Source organism: Anolis carolinensis, chromosome 1 (genome assembly GCF_035594765.1).
Source record: "Anolis carolinensis isolate JA03-04 chromosome 1, rAnoCar3.1.pri, whole genome shotgun sequence".
In the NCBI taxonomy this organism is placed as follows: Eukaryota; Metazoa; Chordata; class Lepidosauria; order Squamata; family Dactyloidae; genus Anolis; species Anolis carolinensis.
The window spans coordinates 65,386,441-65,410,566 of record NC_085841.1 but is presented as its reverse complement, the minus strand read 5'-3'; the positions used below and the strand labels follow the sequence as shown (position 1 = coordinate 65,410,566).

The 24,126-nt window shown below is 38.6% G+C and overlaps 1 protein-coding gene across 2 annotated transcripts in view; it reads left to right on the top strand.

The window, feature by feature from the left end:
* smoc2 (SPARC related modular calcium binding 2) overlaps positions 1 to 24,126 on the top strand; it is a 211,306-nt gene that overhangs the window by 96,492 nt on the left and 90,688 nt on the right. For both annotated transcript variants that reach the window (XM_062976010.1, XM_062976013.1), the window contains exons 3-5: positions 16,291 to 16,397; positions 17,054 to 17,153; positions 21,701 to 21,748. In XM_062976010.1, coding sequence (XP_062832080.1) covers positions 16,291 to 16,397; positions 17,054 to 17,153; positions 21,701 to 21,748 — 255 coding nt within the window. The remainder of the gene's footprint in view (positions 1 to 16,290; positions 16,398 to 17,053; positions 17,154 to 21,700; positions 21,749 to 24,126) is intronic.

Genomic DNA, 24,126 nt, shown 5'->3' with positions numbered 1-24,126 from the left:
CCCAATCCTTTAATTTCATCATACCTTTTTCTTTAAATGTTCTTTCTAACTCCCTTTTGAGATTCATTGGGAAATTTTTTGTAATTAACACCGGTGTTAATGGGGAGATCGGTGGTATTAGTTTTTCTTCATACTTGGCCCAAATTTCTAATATATTTTTTAAAAAGGGGTTCCCTATTTTATTATACCATTTCTTCTCCGAATTCCTGGTTTTCCCTATGAAGAAAATATTTTCTAATTTCATATCTCTATCTTTACTCTCTTCTTCTAACCATTCTAAATCCTCTTGTCCTATAATTCCTTCAATAATATACCTTAATTGATTTGCCATATAGTACAGTTTTAAGTTTGGTATTCCCAGACCTCCATTCTTTTGTATTTTATACCATTTTTCCTTATTTATTCTAGCCCTTTTATTCCCATTACAAAAGGTATTTATCATATTCTGCCAATTTGTAATTTCACCAGTTGAAATTTTGATAGGTAGCATTCTAAACAAAAAAATTATTTTGGGTAATATTTTCATTTTTATTAATGCAATTCTACCAAACCAAGACAATTTAAGCTTGGTAAATTTAGCCAGAGTGTCTTTAACATTTTTTCTTAATCTGATTATATTATCTCTTTATAAATTGCCAATTTCTTTAGATACGTTTATTCCTAAGTATTTTATTGACTTCTTTATTTTTATTCTACACAAACCCCCTTCTCTTATTCTCTCTTCCTCTTCTTTAGTGTAATTAAATAATAAAATTTCTGATTTGTTCCAATTAACTTGAAGGCCTGTGACTTCCCCAAACTCTGTTAAATGTGTTTCTATTCTTTTTAACTGTTCTATTGGATTTTCAAGGGATAATAGCATATCGTATGCAAATAAACATATTTTGTATCTTCCTTCCCTCCCTATCCCCTTTATATTTGTATCCTCTCTTATCATATTTGCTAATATTTCTATAACTATTGCAAATAGGGTAGGTGAAAGAGGGCATCCCTGTCTTGTCCCTCGGGTTAATCTTATTTTTTCTGTTAGGCCATCGTTTACTTGAATTGCAGCATAATTAGTTGAGTATAATTTATCAATCAATCCTCTAAATCTCTCTCCTAATCCAAATTTTTCTAATATTTTTTTTAATGCCGTCCATGAGACACAGTCAAATGCTTTGAATATATCTAGGGCCAATATCCCTGCCTTTGATTTTTCCCCCTTAATTTTATGAATTATATTTAGTACTCTTCCCACTAAATTTGACATATTTCTTCCAGGGATAAATCCACATTGATCTTTTTGAATATAACTATATATAAAGCTATTTATTCTCTTTGCCATTATTGCTGTCAATATTTTAGCATCTTGATTTATAAGGGAGATAGGTCTATATGAACCAGGATCTGTAGGATCTTTATTTGGTTTTAGAATTAATATGATCCTTGATTCTTGCCACGACGGTGGGATCTGTTCTCCTGCCATTATCCTATTATATAATTCTTTTAATTTTGGTACCAACATTAATTTAAATTTTTTATAATATTCCGGTCCCAACCCGTCCATTCCTGGGGTCTTCCCTCCTTTTAATTTATCTATAACCTCTTCTATTTCCTTTTCTGAAACTAATTGCTCCATGCTTTTTTTTATCTATTTCTTGTAGTTCTATTTTCCAATATTTATCTATCACCTCCTCTATCCTATTATTTGGATTATCAACAGCTGTATATAGTTTTTGATAAAATTCTTGAAAAATGGCCAATTTTTCTTTCATTGAGATAGCTTCTCTGCCCCATTTATCTCTAATAGTTCCAATTAAGTTTTTACTTATCTTATCTTGTGCTGCTCTAGCTAACATTTTAGAATTCCAATTACTATATTCAAAATATTCTCTTTTTGTATATATTAAATCTCTCTGTGCTTTTTCTAAATTATATTTTTCTAGTTCCTTCCTTTTTGCCAAAGCTTTAAGATAACTTTGTTTATCTTTGTCTTTTACATATCTCTTTTCTAATTCCTGGATTTCTAACTCTAATTTCTTTCTCTCTACTTCTTGCTCTCTTTTCAAATTACATGCTTCTTTTATAAAAAGGCCCCTTGTTACTGCTTTCATAGTATCCCACACCATTGCGTAAGAACATTGATTGTTATCATTAATTTCCCAAATTTCTCCTAGTTCTTTAGCTATTTTCTCTACCATCTTATTATTCTCTAATATTGCGTTTCCTACTTTCCAATTCTTATATGTTTTGTAATCCTTCTTTATTTGGAAATCCAAGCTTATTAATGCATGGTCTGAACATTTTATTACTCCTATTCCAGCATCTACTATCTTAGGTAACATGTTTGGTGAAACAAAAAAATAATCTATCCTAGAGAAATTTTGATGAGCCATAGAATGAAATGTAAATCTTTTCTCATTTCCCTTTAGCATTCTCCAAATATCAATCATCTTTTTATTCCTTATTACTTTACTTAAAATCGTATTTTTTTGTGTGTTTTCCCTTTCCTTTTCATTGTAAAATGAGATTTATCCATTTCCTCATCTATTATTCCATTAAAATCCCCTCCTAAAATCAAATATCCTTTTTGTATTCCCTCTATCTCTTTAAATATTGTTTCGTAAAATTCTGCCTGATTGGTGTTTGGGGCATATACATTGGCTAAAGTAAAATCTTCACCACCCATTGTCCCTTGTATAATAATGTATCTTCCTAGTTCGTCTATCTTTGTTTCCTTAATGTTAAAACCACATTGATTTTGAATTATAATTGCCACACCCTTCGATTTAGATGTTCCATAAGATTTTATATATGTTACAGATCCACGCATCTTAAGCTCATTTACCCCTGATTTTGCTTGGTGTGTTTCTTGTAAAAAGGCAAAATGTGCTTTAGCTTTATATATCATGTCCGCAATGATCTTCCTTTTGTAAACTGAGCCTAAACCGTTACAATTCAGAGATACAACCCTTACATATTCCTCCATTTGATTACAAATCCACTTTCCATCCTACTTGGCTGGTCTCTAGTCCATGTCCTCCCCTGATTTACCCCCCTCTCCCTCCCTTCGCCCCTTTCCCTTGTGAAGTGTATTCCCCCTATTTCTTCCCCCCCACTACGTTCAGAGACCCCTCGTCTCGAACCTGGTTTATTCCAAACCTCTTTGTGAGGTGGGGGGAGGGGACCCTTCTTCCCACCGAGTGTCCCCATTCCGATATCTCCCAGGGTAATTATTTATATAATACCTTAACTACTAGAATTTACTCCAACATAGAATTAACCAGTCCTTGTCGCAGTATTTTTCCTTCCTTCCTTCCTTCTTTCCAGTCTTAGTCCAGTCATAGTCCAATAATAATCCAGTAACAGTCCTATTGTAATCCAGTCATAGTCCACATTAGTCCCTATTGATCCATATTAATCCATTTTAGTCCATATTAATCCAATCTTAGTCCATATTAATCCAGTCTTAGTCCATATTAGTCTCTATTGATCCATATTAATCCATTTTAGTCCATATTAATCCAATCTTAGTTCATATTAATCCAGTCTTAGTCTTATCCAGTCTTAGTCCATATTAGTCCAGTCTTAGTCCATATGTCCAGTCTTAGTCCATATTAGTCCAGTCTTAGTCCATATTAGTCCAGTCTTAATCCATATTAATCCAGTCTTAGTCCATATTAGTCCAGTCTTGGTCCATATTAGTCCATATTAATCTCCTCCTCCTGTTGCTGCATCTTTCTTCCCCCTTTCCTCTTCTTTTTCCTTCTCCATCGGTACTGGTTCTGTTGCCTCAGTTGTCAAGTTCAGCTCCTGAAGTAAAGCTAGACCTTGTGATGACTCATGGGCCTTGTAGTCCTGTTCCTAGTACTATTGTGGCAGACGAAGAGGAAAACATGGGGTTTTCGCCGGTTCAGCAAGAGCCGGAGTCTCTTCACCTGCAGGATGTTGATGTTTGCCCTCAAGAATTCAGCCAAACAGGCCTTGGGCAGAACTCCCCCCCCCCCCGTTTTCCAGGAGGGAAAATTATTCTAAAGATAGGTGTCAGGACCCAGGCTGCAGAGCACCAATAACCATACACAGAGGCCAGAATCTATCTAATATCTTTATTGTGGAAATATATAAAGTTAATAAAAACAAGTGTAGAAAATAGTCCAGAAGTAGACCTTCCAGGAAAGGTCAAAATTAGTCCAAAGAAACAATGTCCAATATGAAATATTAAGGTCCAAAGTTGTAATCCAGTAACCGAAACACTCACTTTGCCAAGCAAAGTGAGGGGAGATGACAAGGTCCTTTAGTCCATGAAACTTAAGCAAGGCTAGGAAGTAAACTTGATTCTTGGAACACTAGGCTTAATTCAAGGCAACAAGAAACGAGGAGCAAGAACAGGATCCGTGGCAAATTCGTGGCGAGGTCCGGAAGGCAAGGCAAGGTCCGTGGAGCAAGGCAAGGTCCTGGGAAGCAAGGCAAGGCTGGAAACGGGAGCAAAGGACTTGGACGCGGGAGTAGCGCAGTCCACACACAACCTACTCCCGAAGCTGACGAATTGACTCCGCAAGATTCCTACGTGGGCAAAACACCTAAATAGGGTCTCGTTTTCCCGCCAAAGAACAATTCTCTGGGGAACCAGAACCGAAAGCCCTTCTCTGTGTCCAGATGCATGACTCCCTAAAGTTTCCCATGGGAAGCAGGCTTAATCAGCTGAATGCCTGGCAGCAATCCTAGCGCTCCTGCGAGACGCCTCCTGAGCGCCTTTCTGTTGTTTATAATAATCACGGCGAGAAAATGGGGGAGATTTCAGCTCAAGGCTTGTTTGGCAGACTTCTGGAAGGCAAATCTCCTGCAGGTGCAAGGGCTCCAATTCTGGCTGAAAAAGCTCCAATTCTGGCTGAAACGGTGGGAAACCTAAGTTTTCCTCTTCATCTGTCTCAACAGTGCTGGGAACGGGACTACATGGCCCATGAGTCATCACAATAGGGGAGTCAGGGAGGTTAATCGGAGAAGCCTGAGAATTGCTGCCAAACAAATGGCTGATTAGGTCTGCTTCCCTTGGGAAATTCTAAGGAGTCATGCATCTGGACAGAGTTGGGTTTCGCTTCTCGTTCTCTAGGGAAAGAGTTCTGTTGGCGGGAAAACGAGACCCAATATAGGTGTTTGGCGCGAGGGATTCTTTGCGGAGTCAATTGATCAGCTTGAGGAGAGAGATCGTGTGTGGACTTCGTAATCCCAGTTCCTTGCTTTCCGGATCTAGCTTCAAGCCTTGCCTTGTCTCACGGTTTTACCACGGACTCTGTTCATGCTTCATGTTCGTCTTGCCTCCAGTCACGAATCTAGTCAAGAATCAAGTTTATTTCCAGCCTTGTTGTCAAGCTTCATTGGACTTTAAAGACTCTGTTATTTCCCCACACTATTGCTTGGCAAAGTGTGTGTTTCGGTCAAGTGGATTAAAACTTTGAACTCTAATATCTTATATTGGACAATACATTTCTGGACTATATTTGACCTCATCTGAAAGGTCTGCTTCTGAACTATATTCTTCACTTGTTTTTATTGATTTTATATATTTCTTTAATAAAGATATTAGATAGAGACTGGCCTCTGTGTAAGGTTATTGGTGCTCTGCAGCCAGGGTCCTGACAGACCTTGATCTAAAGATGTAATTTTGTAGTTGTTGCTTCTCCAGCGAAACCTCAGGTGTACCGGATAACCCCAGCTGTATGGAATCTTCTGACTTTGTAGTATAGTTGTGGCTCTCTTAATAGATTTTCTCCATGCCAGGGTTTCGGGACACAGGTCTGGAAAAATCTGTATTAGTGTCCCCTGGTATTTTAATGGGGATACCTGTCCTCTTAATACTTTCATAATCTTGTCTTTATAGTAGAAATTTCCAAATCTGACCAAAATATCCCGAGGAAAAGGGGTATTCTTCTTGTATCCCAACAAGTTTATTAATCTTTAATAAAATCTTAAAAAACATAATTATGAATAATGTACATTAGGATATTTTCAGGATATGGTTACATTTTCCCTCTTTTAGGTTTTCATTGTGTCCATGTATAAAATGCAAGAAATTATGTAGCATAGCACAATGAATGAGTAATAACCAAACAGTGAAGAGATCAATGTTATCCCAATTGAATTCTTCACTATTATTGGCATTTTAACATATCCACCTGAAGTCTGTGAATCTATTCCCTGCAGATAAAAGGGGCAGTTATTTGCAGGTAACTGAGTTTTCTTTTTTCACTGAGAATGTACTCAAGGAAAGGAAAGATGAATCAAATAGATATAGGAGGTTTCCGCCCATGTGATGAAGTGGGTGGAAGCCACAATGGTGCGAGGCGACAGGTCCCCGCACCTCCTGCGCAGGTGCTGCTGGGATGAGGCGGGAGTGGCCAATTCTGGTGGTGTGTGTGACAAGGTGGAAAGATTGGTGTAATTAGGCTAGGATACCAATCAGCAAATGCTTGTCTTGTGAGTCCAGAATTTTACTTCGAGTGGTTCCAAGGTCTGATTGTCCCTAGTCCTCTGTAATCCTTACTTCCACTAGTCATAAAGATAGCTCTGAAAGAAGGACCCCACCATTTGCCCAAGTATGCCTGGTTCTGTTTCCAGGGTTGGCAATGTTGGCGGCATGTCTGTGATCCTTGCTATTGCTGTTTTGCACTGGTTAAAGGATTCTTCTTCTCAGTCTCTGCTCAGAGCATGCAGTTGAGTACTATTTCAGGATCCTCACTTACTCATTTATCACAACTCTATTTCAGTGGGGTAAATTATTTAAAAGCTTCCAGCAATTTCTCCAGATTGCCAAATTGCCAACCCTATTTGCTTTAGAAGATCAGTAGTGGTATATAGGGTCATGTTTCCCAGGTCTACTGATTTGCTATTATAACAAAATCCAAACCCTACCAAAGTACAATATCTTTATTAGACAACCAAAAGGCATAAAATACATCAGAAAAGCTTTTGAAGTGTCACTGTCTTCTACATAAGGAAAAGGTGTTAAAATATATGAGGAGAAAAGTGATGATGTTAATAATATGTCAACATTTTTTCCTACTTCTATTGTCAGTTAAGATGGCCCTAGAGGGATTTCAGTGCAGACAGAGGCCACTTACCTGTTTGGCCATGTGGAGGGGGGGGACTAGGGACTAATAATAATAATAATAATAATAATAATAATAATAATAATAATAATAATATAAACTTTATTTCTACCCTGCCACCATCTCCCAAAAGGGACTCGGGGTGGCTTACAAAACACTTGTAATGTAATAATGCATATGGTGCAGTAAGTACAGATAGATTAATATCAAAGGAAAACATAATTCACATCATCAGTACATGAATCAACCCTAAAATACACATCAATAAAATATTATTATAATTATAGATATTAAATGAATAACAACCAACCAGTCATATAAACTGCTTTCAGTAAAAAAAAACCCAATGGGTCTACAATTTTAACTTTTTGAGCTCTATATCTATTTGGTTAAAGAGCCAAGTTTTTAGGTTGGACTGAAAACATTGGAGGGTGGGGCTAGCCTAATTTCCCTCGGGAGGGCGTTCCAGAGCCGGGAGGCTACCACCGAGAAGGCCCTCTCCCTTGTCCACACCAACTGTACTTTCGAAGGTGGTGGGACCGAGAAGGGGGCCTACCCGGTGGACCCCAGAGTCCGCACCGGTTCATAAAAAGAGATGCGGTTGTGAAGATAGGCTGGATCCAAACCATATAGGGCTTTGTAGTTATTAACCTGCACTTTGAATTGGGCCCAGAAACGTGTTGGCAACCACTGGAGCTGCTTCAATAGAGGCATAGTATGCTCCCTATAAGCAGCCCCGGTTAGCAATCTGGCTGCTGACCTTTGCACTAATTGCAGTTTCCAAGCCATCTTCAAAGGCAGCCCCACACAGAGTGCATTGCAGTAATCCATCCTGGATGTAACTAAGGTATGGACCACCATGGCCAAAAGGGGGAAAGTTTGATAATTAAATTTCAGCTCCATTAGTAGAGAAGTAACCTGATTTTTCAGTTTATTATGTTTATATTCATATTTTCATGGTTCTTTTTGTTCACATTTCTGTACACTGCTTTAGAAGCCATCTTGATGAAGAGCAGTTTAGAAATATATAAATGTTTGTCTGCCTATCTACTTTCTAGTATTATATATACAAGTTGACCTCAAACATAAGTTGAGAGCAGGTTTTAGGGCCCAAATTATAGCTTTTCATATAAATTGAGGATTATTCCATGGAAAGGGAAAAACACCACCATCACCTCAGGGTGTCACTTGTCCCTGGCCATTGTTTCCCTACCCAGGCAGTCAAAAAAACCTTTTCCTACTCTGTTCAGAGAAATAAATGGTTCTTTTTAAAAAAGAAAGTAAAAGTACAGTGTTAACTCTTTTCAAAAAAAAAGAAACCACCCTCTTCTTAGAATGGGGAGAGGTGAGAATTTACTCCTTTCTGGGAGAACCTAAGAGAAATACTGATCGCTTCTTCCTTACTCTCATGGAACTCCTTTGAACAGAAGCACCAAATACCCGCCTCTGCCATTTTCCCACCTGGTTATTCAAAAAGGGCAGAAGTGGCAACATGATCCTGGGATGGACTAAGCTCCCACTTGTACTTGGAGAAGGGGATGGGTCCTTTTTAGGTAAGAGTTGTGGTATAGTAGTTAATTTTTTTAAGTAATTAAGTGAGTAAATAAAACCTTAAATATTAATTTGGAAACTATCAGCCTGTCTAATCTGAAAAGCAACATTTCAATAACCTTTGCCTTTGGATACAAATAATCATTTAAGATCTATCCCATTAAGAGCTTCCTGAGTTTGAATAATTCCAGAACCATGAGACTTTAGATTTATGGTATCATAGTCTATCATATTCAACCTTCTTTAAATGCTCACAGCGTTGGATATGCTGCAAGAAGATTTTCAAGAAAAAAATGTATTGAAATTCATCTCTCTGGCATTCTTCAAGGATACTTCCTCTATAAAAGCTTTTTCATTCTATCTCTATCAGCATCATAGTAGAGATCTTGGATCATTTCCCATGTAGGTTTTTTAAAGACAAAAAATCCCAAGTTTGTCAGTTTTACCTCTGAATAAGAGTGTAGAAAACTGCTGATTTCATGTGCTGGAATTTAGATCACTTTTCCCTTTGACATTTAAACCACATGATGCACTAAAAATGAAGACAGAAGTCCACCAAAGGAGAGATTTATTTTCAGTTAAAGTACTCGCTACATTAAAACCACATGTCAGTAAGTAATGTATAAGCAAACTTATAAGCTTGGCTAAGACATATGGTATGGAAGCTGTGTTAAACCATTACATTTTCTTTATTATTACTTTTTAAATTAACTACCACAGTTTGGCTTCAGTTTAGGAAAGGCCTTTGGTATGAACTGAAGAAATTGGGCAAAAAAGAGACTTGTAGCACCTTGAAAACTAGTGGATATATTATGGTATACAGATTTATGGGCTAAAGCCCAAAGAGGCAAGGGATTTTTTCCCCTCTCAGAAATAGAGAAATGCTTCTAGTGCATTAAGAAACTCAGCCTCCTGCATGCAAGAAATTTGTCAGCATATGTTCATCTGTAAAACATACTTTCTTCAAAGTTCCCAAAAGGTACTTCAAGTTTCAACCACATACGAGTACAGCAATTTAAAACAAAAACAAGTATTAAATGGAGACACCATACAATACACCATTATATGTGATACAGGAGCCCCATTCAGTAGCTTCATGCCCATGGATGATAGAAATATAAAGAGGTTGCTGAGGAGGTTCTGAGGTGACTCCACTTCTCAAAGCAATGTGTCATCTATACTCCCAAGCAATATGGAGGAATGTCGATGTAAACTACCGTAGTTCTGCTCATATCTAAGCAAGTAAGGCTACCAGTGGCTCACAGCTCAAGTAACAAGCTTTCATCCTGATGTGGAAAGAGACGAGGCCAGTTAAGACATCTAGAGCAGGAGTTCTCAAACTGTGCCCTTGGGGCTCCACAGGCGATAGTGAAAGGCTTCGTAGCTTCATGCTGCTTCCTGCCTCCTCCTCTTTCTTCCTCCTGAGAAATGCAGAGAAATTAAAGTTTTGAGCTGCTGGAAACAACAGCAGCATCAGGGTCCTCCTGGACCACAGACCCTTTCCTGCATCTCCCTCATTGCACAGGCTCTTTTCCTTTCTGCCCAGACCCTTTCCCCCACCCCACTTTCTTTGCTTCCACAACCCAATTTCCCTCCCATCGCTCAGGGGTGATTTGATTTTGTTTTTCCTACATGGCAGAAGGGGGTTGGACTGGATGTCCCCCTGGAGTTTCTTGTTATTCTTATTCTTATTTTTACAAAGGCTCAGTGGCCATTTGTTGGGGGTGCTTTGATTGTGCTTTTCCGACATGGCAGGAGAAGTTTGGACTAGATTGTCCATGGGGTCTTCCAATAAAATTTATGTTTATTTTGGTGAAAATTGTTCGTCATTTTAAATATTGGATTGTTCTTTCATTCATTTTTTTATTTTTTGTTTTCTGCCCTGCCATTTTTTGTGTTTTTTTAATCTGCTACCCACCTGGCCCATGCCTGAAATATATTATATAAACATTAAATGATCTAATATGATATGATATAATATAATATAATATAATATAATATAATATAATATAATATAATATAATAACATTTATTGGGGCTCCACGATAAACTTTTGCTTTAAAAAAGGCTCCAAAGCTGAAAATATTTGAGAACCCCTGATCTAGAGAGTCATCTAATGGTTTTAAGTTGAATTTGTATGTAAGCCAGAATAGGTATATTTCTTAAGTGTAACTCCAGCCACACACACACACACATACACATGTACATATACAGCACTTGCTTTGAATAGTACAGTGCTCCCTCGCTAATTTGCGGTTCACGTTCCGTGGATTCGCTCTTTCGCTGAAAATGTTTATTTATTTATTTATTTATTTATTTACTACCCATCCCATTGCTGCTTTGAATAGTTAAGTGGCAGGGGAAGCTCCTACCCTCACTTCCGGGTTTGCCCTGTCGACGATCATTTTTGGGCATGCGATTTCAGTCTCATGAGAGCACCCCGTGCCTCGGAGGTGTGGCTTGAGCATGGGACGCTCTTGCGAGACTCTGAAATTGCGCGCCCAAAAATGGCCACCGCCAGGGCGAACCCAGAAGTGAGGGTAGGAGCCTCCTGTGCATCCCAAAGTGCTCGTGCCTCGGTCTGAAGTGGTGCTGAGGGTCACACAAAAAGGTAGAGCGAGCACTCAGATGAGTCATTTCTCATGCCGGAAAACAGGCGCGGCAAACCTGGAAGTGTAGCTCCTCTCCTGCCATCCGCCCCCCCCCCCCTTACCCTCGCTTCTTTGCTTGCTCACTTGCTTACTGGGCAGAGTGGCCTTCCTTCTTCCCTGGCTTCAGGAGCAGAGGCAGCCAGGGCAACATGGCAGCCACAAAGCAAGGGGCCCACCGGTGCTGGTAAGAAAGGCTTCACTCCCTCCAGGGTTTGCAAGGGGAGAAAGGCCACTTAACTATTAAAATAATGTTTATATATTAAAATAAATAGAGTGCCGCTACTTCACGGTTTTTCACTTTTTGTGGGCAGGCATGGAACCCAACCCCCGCGAAAAGTGAAGGCACACTATATAGGGAAAGGTGAACACCCCTGTGGTGTTTGTTTTGTTGTGTGTGCCCCTGTTTATAAGATGTGATCTCACTTTCCATCCCTGTGAGACTTGGATTTTGAAAAAATAGAAACAAGGATTGGAGGTAAAGCTTCAGTAGAAACACTTTTCCCATTGATAACCTTTTCAGGAGTGAACTTCCCTTCTGAAGGATAGATTCCTCTCCCTCCCTGTTGTCTCAGCTCCATTCTTAACTAGGAGTCATTTGTAACTCTGGGATGACCTATAGTCTGAAGAACAACATTGTCACAAAAATGTGGACAGTCCTAAGAGATGGTCCATCTTGAAGGCTGTGAAAGCCGTGCCTTGTATCCCATTCATTTAGTGCAAGTTTGGCGGGTGCTTAAGGGTAGATTAGGTGGCCTCAAAAACAAACAAACAAATGGGACCAAAAAGGCTCTGGGCTATCAAGTCTAAATACAGAAGTAGACTTGTTGTGGAAGATGACCTTTGTTGTGTTCTTGCAAAGACTGCCCCGAGAATTTCTGATCTGGTGAGAAAAAAGCAATCTCAACCTTCACATTGTTGGCTTTTTACACTTACTGTTGCAAAATGTAGCAATGTAGTTTACTGTTGTTATATTAAGACTGTAACTCATGCTACACCATGCTTCAAGACAACATTTTATTTATTTGTAATTGGAAATAAATATTTCACAATATATAATTACATATTGTTTTGTGATTAATTACTATGCTTTATGTTCAATTTGTAACAATGAAAATGCATCTTGCATATCAGATATTTACGTTACATATTTACAACAGTAGCAAAATTAAAATTTCATTGTTATGAAGTAGCAACAAAAATAATTTTATGGAATAAAAAGTTAAAATATACCTATGCATGGGATTTAAAAGAAAATTGGTTAAAGATCTTCCACAGATGGTACATGACCCCCCAAAAACTAAATTCAATGTACAAAAATTATCAAAAAGTCTGTTGGAAATGTAAAAAGCAGGAAGGGACATTTTTTCATTCATGGTGGACATGCGAAAAGCTACAAAGATATTGGAAAATGATCCACGAAGAGTCACAAAAAATATTGAACAAAAAATACCCTATGAAATCTGAATATTATTTATTGGGAATATTGGATACATCACTTAAATTAGACACCAATGACGACAAACTGTTTACATACATCTCTACAGCAGCAAGAATAACTATTGCAAAAAGATGGACAACAGAACAGATCCCGCAACTGGAACACTGGCTGGAGAAAGTGGAAGAAATAAAGGACATGGATAAATTAACGTTTTATTTGAAAGCAATTAGAGGAGAACTGATTAAAAATACAAAGTGGGAAAAATTTGATGTATATATTAAGAAAAGAACTAAAATAGTACAATGAACTGGGACATAGTCATAAATAAATACAAAAGAAATTTTCCGAGTAGGGGATAGAATGGAAGTTTTCACTGTACCCCCAACCCTTCCCCGTTTATCCTTGTGTGTTTTGTTCCTTCTCACTTCCCCTCCCCATCTCCCCTCCAAATTACCCCTCACTGTAAACCCAATTGTTTTCTTTTAAACTTTGTCTATGTATATCACTTAATCTTCAATAAAATTTTTTTAAAAAAATAATAATAATTTTATGGTTGAGGATCAACACAACATGAAGAACTGTATTAAAGGGTTGCAGCATTAGGAAGGTTGAGAACCACTGTACTAGAGGAATGCATTCACACCACAATGGTGGTACTATTGAGAAGGGCTTCTCTAGTACCACCTTCTTCACATATGCTGGTTAGCAGAGAAATAGAGGCACCTGCGAAAGATCCACAAAAGAGATCTTAAGGAATATATGGAATAGAAATGTAAATCTTTGACTGTTTCATCTTTACATGTGGAGACAAAAAAATGTTGTAATTTCTGCTTGCTGGGGAAACGCTGACTATTCCTTCACAGAATTCAAACATCCTTAAATGTTCAGGAGGAATTATAGTTTTCCTGTGCAGAAAATAGGTTTTCTGTATTAAAGATACTTCTTCCTGAAAATGAAATAGGCATTGTGCAAAATATATGTATAATATTTATTCTGCAATGCTTTGGGATGTTTGGACACTGAAAGAAAATTGTGACATTGGGAATACAATGTGCTCTATGTGGTGCTGCCTTTGAAGATGTTCTGGAAACAGCACTTGGTGCAAAGATCGGCGGCCTGCCTGCTAACAGGAGCTAACTACAGGGAGTGTATGTCGCCTCTCCTGAAGCAGCTCCATTGGCTGCTAACTTACCAGTCACAATTCAAAATGCAGGTTATGACCTATAAAGCCCTAAATGGCTCGGGTCCTACTTACTTGGATTTCGTATCACAGAATCACAAGTCGAACACTTCCCAAGCATTTAGGACTGTGTGGTGTATTTTCGGATGATGCGCACAGATCCCAGCAGGGTAGCTTTTTGTAGTTGGCAAATCATAATTTTGTCAATGTCTATTGTTTCCAAATGCCAGCTGAGATCTTTTGACACGGCACCTAGTGTGCCAGTCACCACTGGGACCACCTGTACTGGTTTCTGCTAGAGTCTTTGAAGTTCGATCTTGAGGTCCTGAGTTTTTCCTGTTGTTTTTCATCAATCTGACTATCACCTGGTATGGCGACATCAATAATCCAAACTTTTTTCTTTTCCACAACTGTGATGTCTGGTGTGTTGTGTTCCAGAACTTTGTCAGTCTGGATTCAAAAGTCCCACAGTATCTTTGCGTGCTCATTTTCCAATACTTTTGCAGGTTTGTGATCCCACCAGTTCTTTACTGCTGGGAGGTGATACTTGTGGCATAAGTTCCAGTGAATCATTTGGGCCACATAGTTGTACCTCTGTTTGTAGACTGTCTATGCGATTTTCTTACAGCAGCTGAGGATATGATCAATGGTTTCATCAGCTTCCTTGCACAGTCTGCATTTTGGGTCATCAGCTGATTTTTTGATCTTGGCCTTAATTGCATTTGTTCTGATGGCTTGCTCCTGGGCTGCAAGGATCAGGCCTTCTGTCTCCTTCTTCAGGGTCCCATTCATGAGCCATAGCCAGGTCTTCTCCTTGTCAGCTTTTCCTTCAATTTTGTCAAGGAACTTTCCATGCAACGTTTTGTTGTGCCAGCTGTCAGCTTTACTTTGTAGTGTGTTTTTCTTGTACTGATTTTTTGTCTGCTGTGCTTTGAGGAGTTTCTGACTTTTTACTTCAGTCAAAGCAAGTTCTTCACTTTGCTTTACATATTCTGCCAGGGCATGTTCTTCTTCTTTGACTGCTTGTTTTACTTGTAAGAGTCCTCTGCCACCAGATCTTCTAGGCAGATATAGCCGGTCAACATCACTGTGAGAGTGCAGTGAATGATGAATGGTCATGAGTTTTCTTGTTTTTCTGTCCAAATTGTACAGTTCCACCTGTGTCCAGTTTATGATGCCAGCAGTATATCTTATAACAGGTATGGCCCAGGTGTTTATGGCCTTGATGTTGTTGCCTCCATTGAGCTTGCTTTTGAGAATTTTTCTGACCCTTTGTGTGTCTTCTTTGCTAACTACAGTTTTCACATGTTCATTCTTGATGTTGTCCAGCTGTAATATGCCCAGATATTTATAGGCCTCTGGCTGGTGACACTTTATCGTTTGGCCATTAGACATATTTATGCCCTCACTTTCAATGATTTTTCAATTCTTCAGTGCCGCTGTCGAGCATTTGTTCAAACCAAACTCCATGCTGATATCAGTGCTAAAAATTCGGACAGTGTTAGTCAGAGACTGGATTTCAGTTTTCGTTTTTCCATACAGCTTCAAGTCATCCATGTACATCAGATGTGAAATTTTGTGAGATTTCTTAGATGTTTGATAGCCGAGATTTGTTTTTTGTAAGATTGTTGACAGAGGGATCATGGCAATAATGAAAAGCAGAGGGGAAAATGAGTCTCCCTGGAAAATTCCTCTTCTGATGTTGACAATTATTATTATTATTATTATTATTATTATTATTATTATTATTATATCCATTTTCAATGTAGGAATTGATCATTGAAAAGATTCTTTCCATCCCTAATATAAAAAGAGCTTATCCTTTTGTAAAATGGCCCCAGGCTTCTTAAACCTGTATGATTGCATTTTAAATTCATCCCAGAAATATACCAGAAGCCAATGTATGGATACCAGTATAATATGGCAACAATCTATTACATAACACTATGTAACAAAATTAGAAAAAAAAATCTGTTCCTGGTTTGAAAGTTGTGAGGTATTTATTTTCAAAGTAGCTGTTATACGCCAAAAACTTCATTTTTGTGGCTGCCACAAACTATGTTGAATTGATTGAGACTCTAACAGATGCTCATTTAATAATAATAATAATAATAATAATAATAATAATAATAATAATAATAATAGCTTTACTTATATTTCACCTCCTTTTCCCAAAAGGATTCGGGGCGGCTTACAACAATGAAAAACTATAGCACAATGTGCTGCAGGCTAGTCCACAAAAACAAAGTTTTAATAAACTTTTCCCATGTTTTAATGATAGAACCAATTGACGTTTATAACCCAGGGACAAAATCATGTTACATAGTCTAATTCATGTAGCCTTAAAGATTTTATCTCCTTTTTTCCTTCTCCTTCCTGCAGATGTTTCAAGATGTGTGGCAGAGAGAAAATACACTCAAGAACAAGCACGCAAAGAGTTCCAACAAGTTTTTATTCCAGAATGCAATGATGATGGCACTTATAGCCAGGTTGAGTGAAAATCTTTGACTCTGTTAATGTAGACTTCATCTGTTTGACTATCAACTGCAATGTCTTCTTTCATGCAGAGCAACCATTGCTGGTTCAGAATTTACAGTTTGGCTTCCTGTTTTATACAGCTGCAATGAATATATGCGACTTTATAAAACTGGATAGCAATTCCCAGTTAAGTGCAGTGAGCTCTGTAAGATGTGGATCCCAATGGATTGTCAACAGTATTATGAAGATGGTTGTTTGAAGATGTACCCTGGATAAGTAATGTTAGATGAGAGCTAAATTTATCCTTTATGGTTCCCTATCTGGAGGTTAGGTTGTTGCCTTTGCATATCAGTTGAGTTCTAGATTACATCCCATTTAATGTGTCATACAGAAGTAAATGGTGGCCAGTGATTTTAGTCTGATGCTACATTTTAACAAAATTCTGGGAACTAGTTCAGGTAGATAGACAAATAACTAGATAGATTAATTGGTTGTTTAATAGGAAGATGATATACGGACAAGGTAGGATAAAATAGAATGAGATCAGATAAAGGAACATTCCATTACAGTAAATCCTAATTGATGGAACTGTACATTTGATTTCTACAAACATTTGAGATATTAAAATATAATATCTGAGTTTTGTATGATCAATGTTTTCTGACAGGTTCAATGTCACAGTTACACCGGGTACTGTTGGTGTGTCACTCCAAATGGCCGTCCAATCAGTGGTACAGCTGTATCGCACAAAACTCCACGCTGTCCAGGTAAAATACATGCTATGAATAAAGAGAGCATTCAACTCTCCCTTTCCCTTATCTTCCCCCTCCTCCTCTTTCTTTTTGTGAATTGTCCATTGAAGTTTTTTTGGGTTTTTTTGTACACTGGCTATATTAAAAAAATTGGAACAAAAGCAAAACAAAGAGAAAAAACAACTGTAATAAACCACACTCCACCCTGTCTATTGTATCATAAAGGAAATTTGCCAAAGTCATTGACTTAGTTTTTGAGAAGAGTTAGAATCCTTATTAATTCTCTTCTGATGTTCCTCACGGTGGATTAGATTATGTTTATTCGTCTTTGGAGTCACCATGGTTTGGTTTCCGAGAGCTTTAAGTGGAGCTCTGAACTTTGAATTTGGAGGAACCTCAAGTCTCACTGCAACAGCTAATAATACTTTAAACAATAATCCAATTTTCTAATGGCATTATAAAAGAGAAGTTTAATTTTATAGTTGTGTGATGCAAAACTCAAATGACCCCAGATTGGCATCCAGGCAGCAATCCTATGCCTAAATTACTTTTGTTATTAAAGTCAGTGATATCTAACAGCAGGATTATATCTGTATGAAAAAGTCAGTGTTATTCAATAATTAGTTGTAGATTTTCATCTACATGAGAAATTTAATAAGCTGGATCCTGTATTTTACTAGAACCATTTTATGTCTTTCATAGCTTTCCAGTAATATTGTTGTTGGAATTTTAATAAGTGCTTTTAAAAACTGACAGCAAGAGGAATAGCCACTCTCTACAAAAGAGGAAATATTGCTAGGATCAGATAACATCTGCATGGCAATTGCCCACAGTTCTTCTTCCCACAAAAAAGAGAGTAGAGAAGCAAATGTCCCTATTTTAGAAAACTTCTAAAGCTGGAATTAAAAAGATTGCTTTACAGATGTCCTTGTAGTCATAGAGTTGATATACTTGAAATGATATATTTCCGAAATACCCGCTGAGCAGTATTAAGGTTTTCAATTATTTGAATTATGTAAGCCACTCGGAGTGTGTCTATATAAATATATTAATTATTGCTTCATTCAATGCCCCTGCCTTCTAGCATATTTACATGATTCTTGACTTGACATCTTTCTAGCAATCTAAGAACCAGTTCGTGCAACAGCTTTGGCAAAACAGCTTTCTTGTGGCCAATATGTTATCTCTTGAACAATGCATATCCTGGGTGTGGCTGTTATTATTGTAATAGAGTACTTGATCATGTTAGGAATTGTGGGAGTTGAAGTCCAAAATGCCTGGAGGGCCTAAGTTTGCCCATGCCTGCTCTACGGCATTCTTGGGCCAGAGGGCCTTCATTTCAATAGGGATTTCTGTTATCTATGTATCTAATTCTGTATGCACATGAAGTCCACAAATGTATCCTCTGTGGATTCAGGAGTCTTACTGTATTTCTATATATCATTTTCATCTTCCAGAGTACCAAATGATGAATATGTTACCACAGATAAGAAATAGATTTCTGGGTGGTTTTGAGTAAGCAAGCAAGAATTTCAAGCTTCCTGTTGTCTAACATTTTACGGTGTCAGATAAAAGCAAAACATATTTAAAAGCTTTACCTATAAAATAAATAAATTAAAATATATGGCACATTACTCCAGAATGGTTCCTATAAAAAAGACAGACCCCTCCCACACCCTGATAAGAAGGTTTTAAGAAGAACTGAGAAAACATAAGAGGGCTAGAAAGGAGAAATATTGATGTCTGGTAGGCTTGTGCAATTTGGGTAAACCACAATCTGTTTCTTTGTCCTGGACTTTGGTGGGGGTCCTGATCCATTTTTCATGAGCCTCCTGAATTCGGGAAGACAGAAATCAATTTCGATCTGGGAGGCAGAAAAATTCATTTTCTCTCTGGCCCATTGGTGGCCACAGGCCCCCTTCCTGTCAATTTAGGCATCATTTGTTCTTGACAACCTTCATTAAGACCTGGATTAAAAGCATCAAAGTTAAGATACCACTCTTTCTGCAATCCTTTCCCTTCTGTCTGCAGAGGAGACTGGGTTTAATGCTTTGGTAAGCAGTTTTTACTCTAGAGGAGACAGGAGCTCTCTTCATGTAAAAAAAAGGCACATGAGCTCTCTTCATGTAAAAAAAAAAAGGTAAAGGTTTTCCCCTGATGTTAAGTCCAGTCATGTTTGATTCTGGGGGTTAGTGCTCATCTCCATTTCTAAGCCGAAGAGCCAGCGTTGTCCATAGACACCTCCAAGGTCATGTGGCCGGAATGACTGCATGGAGCACCGTTACCTTCCTCCCGGAGCGGTACCTATTGAGCTACTCACATTGGCATGTTTTCGAACTGCTAGGTTGGTAGAAGCTGGAGCTAACAGCGGGCGCTCACTCCACTCCCGGGATTTGAACCTGTAACCTTTCGGTCTGCAAGTTCAGCAGCTCAGTGTTTTAACACACTTCTCCACCAGGGCTCTATGTAGCAGGCAGTTTTCCAAGGTATTTTAAGGAGGCTTCCCACTTCCCAGGGAAGCAAGAGGGAACAACCTGGAGGTATCCTACCCTGGGCTTCCTTTAAAAAGCCCTCTCTTCCCTCTTGATTTGGAGGCACTGGAATGGTGCCTTTTCCCCACTTGCTTTCTGCTTTGGGTTTAATGCTTTGTTAAAGCTGTTTCGACCATAGAGGAGACAGGAACAGCAGGCACACAGACTCTCTCCCTGCAGTAGGCAGTTTTCTGAGGCATTTTAAGGAGGCTTCCCACACCCAGGAACGGAAGAGGGATCACCTGGAGGTATCCTACCCCGAGCTTCCTTTAAAAAGCCCTCTCTTCTCTCTTGATTTGGAGGCACTGGAGTGGTGCCTTTTTTGCCCTCGTGCTTTTCCTTCTAGTGGCTGCCTGCCTCTTTGCACCTCATGTGTAATCGAAAATTGCCGGTTTTCAACAGCCACATGTCCTGTCGTAGCTGGTAAAAAATGGCACCAAAGCCCATGCTGTTACGGGCTTCCAAACCAATTGAACAAGCCAAAAGCAAATGTCCATAACAAATCCATGCACAAGCCTAATGTCTGTACCCCAATGACATTGTTTATCTGAGACAAACAAGTCTCATTTAGAAACTGTTCAGTGTATTTTGGCTGTTCTGTGGCAATCATGGCCTTGACAATACACATAAAGGTTGTTTTTAACTGAACTATACTCCCGATTCCATGCTGTTCATGAATCAGCACTCATTTCAAACCAGCCTGTATCTTTTGGGCCACCCAGTGAGCTTCATACTTAACTGGAAATTTGAACCTATATCTCTTCAGTCCTACACTCTGCGCATTATTCTGCAGATTGATCAAAAGCCCTGATTATTTGTTATCTGTATGCCTTTCATTTGGAGTGATGTCCACATAGTAAATATTCTCTGTTGAAAAACCATTCCTGGCCATCTGAACTTTTGTGCAGCTGCATGTTTCAACTATTTCCTGACAAGGTTGTTTGGGTAAATAAAATTGTGCTGTATTTACTATTGATTGATCCAACATTTATCCTTCTAATGCTACATACAGCCTGGTCATAGTCAATTGCTGAAAGTATACTTTAGGTTCATAGCCTCTCGGAAGCCCTTCCCACCCCCATCAGAGCACTGGACAACTTTGAGAGTTTAAAGTAAATCAAATGTGCTTCCCTGGCAGCATGAAGATAAATGCCCCATCCTCCACAAACTGTCTGCTGAAAAGCACCAGATGCAACACTGACATTTTTACTGCTCCCCACGTCAATATATCAACATTTAGGGAACTAAAAGGAATTTTAGAGCCACTGAGCTCTTGGGAGATGGAATGGAAATTTAGAAACAGGTGTTAAATTATTGCTGGAATGTGATGTACACAATGCTGTTACGTAGCATTCGCCTTCAAGTTGTGCATGAAAATCTTTGCAACTGCATGTTTCGTTTCTCATGGGCTTAGCACCAAAAATGTTGTAAACAGCATGTATGTGGTTTCCAGAATCATTTGCTTTGAGATAGAAGAGCTATTACAAACTTGGATTGCTCCCTAGATCTAAGCTGCTTTTTTGTGTCAGGAACGACTTGCAGCTTCTGATGTGAGGGAATTGGCTGAACTTGCCTACAAGGATTGTCCGGGGGACACCCGGATGTTTGATGTTTTACCATCCTTGTGGGAGGCTTTTCTCATGTCCCCTGCATAGGGAGCTGGAGCTGACAGAGGGAGCTTACATCCTCTCCCCAGATTCGAACTGTCAACCTGTCGGTCAGCAGTCCTGCCAGCACAAGGATTTAACCCATTACACCATCAGGGGCTTCTATCCTTATTATAAAACTGCTCAGTATTAATATATCAAGTTAGCATGGGTAATTTATGGCTCTTCAGACGTTGTTGGAGCAACCTCATCATTCAACACCATGAGCTATACTGGCTAGAACAGATATATGCTAAAGTGTAGCAATACACTCATGTATTAAAATAGTCATGCTTAAAAAGCTACTTCTCTGCCCCACCTCAGTTTGCATCTTGACCATAGAAATGATTTGTTTTCTTTTTTTTTATCCTTCCCAAACTATTAGGTTCTCTAAATGAAAGGCTCCCACAACGAGAAGGTACAGGAAAAGCAGGTAAATATCTTACCATAGAAAATGGATTATCTTCTTTAATAACTATGCGTAGTTGTCTTGCTTTATTCATATAATCTGATCCCACCCCTGCCATAGACATATATATCTTTAATCTTTTTCCATTTTAGAATATCATTTTTCACATCAAAAGTTTGATTTCTACTGATTTTTTAAATGTCTCAAAAAATCCTTATTCTAATGCATTAACTTATACTAGGCTCTAAAAATGGAGGTTTTTGGCACATCTACACCCTTGGGGTGGCTGCACTATCAATGATTATCCTGCTGTTGTGGCAAAATTTGACTTTGCAGGACTGTCATCTTATCTTACCTTTACTATCCCCGTTGTTGCTACCAAATGGCCATGAAATACCAGGAGAATTCTTGGCCATCATTGGGCCCCTTTGCCAACATAGTAAAGATGCTTGTGTGACCAGGAAGCAGGAGCTGGTGTGTGTGTGTGGGGGGGGGGGGGGGGGCATGATGTTAGAAAAAATGCCCAATGACAGCCAGAAACTCTCTGGAGCTCCATCACCATCTTCCAGAGCAATGTGGAGAGAGAGCAACATGGGCCGAACTGCTCCCTGTTCCCTGTAGTGCAGGGCAAAGGGGATTGTGATGATGCCAGTTCATGTAGATAGCAGATCAGACCAGGTTGTAGCTGGTTCTGTCCATACTCATCCTGAAAGTAGGGCTTATCTCCTACTTTGCTTAATGCAGGGTAAAACTGGATCAATCTGGTTTACCTGGGTTAAGGACCAGAAGTCTCTGGGTGTTGTCTGGACATCTAGGTTAAACTTTTAGTCCAATTTGAAGCATAGGGCCACTGTACACAAGCCCCCAAGTTAGTGCCATTATTTCACTCACTGCAGTGGAAACTAAGGATAGGTTTTCTGGTGGTGAATTATTGTAATGACTTAAACTGGTGGATCTTATTCAGAGCCAAGCAGTTGCTGTTATTATTAATTATATATCCTTATAACTTTTCATATGCCTGTTTCATTCATATGTCTTTCTAGACCTATTTACTTCCCACTGTATTCAGTGGAATTAGTCCTAAGATTAATGGTGAGACATATTCAACTCTATTTACTACATTTTCCCTCAAAAGGTACAAGCTAAGGAAATCTGACAGATAGAAAAATTATGTAACTGTCCTAGATTTATGGTCCCATGGGAACCTTAGCAAACATAACCATTTTATGTTTTTCTCCTATGCAAAGACTCAGTAGCTGCTAAACTGAGTAATGTGAGATGGATATATATTACTTGAGGGCAGTCCTTTCTTTCATACACTTGCCAGGCAAATGTGTAGGCTCCAGGTGTCCACAACTTTCTTAAGAAATGCAATACAGCTCATAAATTTTGGTTTTTGGCACTGAATATTGCTAACATGCTATGTGCCATCTTTAAAGGTTGCCTGGATTTTGAAACTGAGCAGCAATGAATAAGTTTTATCACCTGCCTCCAGCTACACACTGTGCTTGATATACATGGAACAAAACCAGGTGTGAAGCCGAATACTTTACAAAGAAAACTTCTACAATTTGCTGCTAGAGACTGAAGCCAGCCAACTGTCAGAACCTATTTACACAAACATGGCGCAATTCCTGTTAGGTTTAATGTTGTACTATATGGGTATCTTGAATATCATTTAAGGGGTGCTTTGGGATTCAATTGCCAACATCTGTTTTATCAGATCAGCATGTTTTACAGTGAGAGGTTTTGCGGGAATCAGCAATTTGTGCTCCACATACTCCCTGTAATGATATAAGACTTTTAAAATGGGGTGCTATCACAGAGAGAGAGAGAGAGAGAGAGAAGGAGAAGGAGAGAGGGAAAGAGAAAGGTACAATTGCTTCTGTTACCGTCTCTTTTTAAAAATGTTTTCCTTTGTACACTGTGTACATACTTTTGTTTGGTAATTCACTAAGAAGGATACCTTCTGTGTTTCTATGTTTGTCAATGGTAGCTTATGGGTCCCAGTGGTATGATAAATTCACTCTGAGTTTAGTAGGAACTTTAAATGAGCTATCCTTAATGTTGACTGTAATTTAGGGATATGATTCAATAGTTTAAAAGATCTATCCTAAATGATGAACCTATAAGGTGATCAAATTCTATACTTTGGATATTTTGGAATAAAAACAGGAGTAGATTCACAACTGTAATCTGTTAGATTTGTATTTCATTTTATCTTAATTTTTTGAATGTTTATATCCCACCCTATATCATAGGATCTCAAAAGAGATCTCAGGCTTGATTTATTTATTAAAACAATGGCATATGATATGGGTGCAATGTATGTAGCTCTCTAAACCAGTGGTTCTCAACCTGTGGGTCCCCAGGTGTTTTGGCCTACAACTCCCAGCAATCCC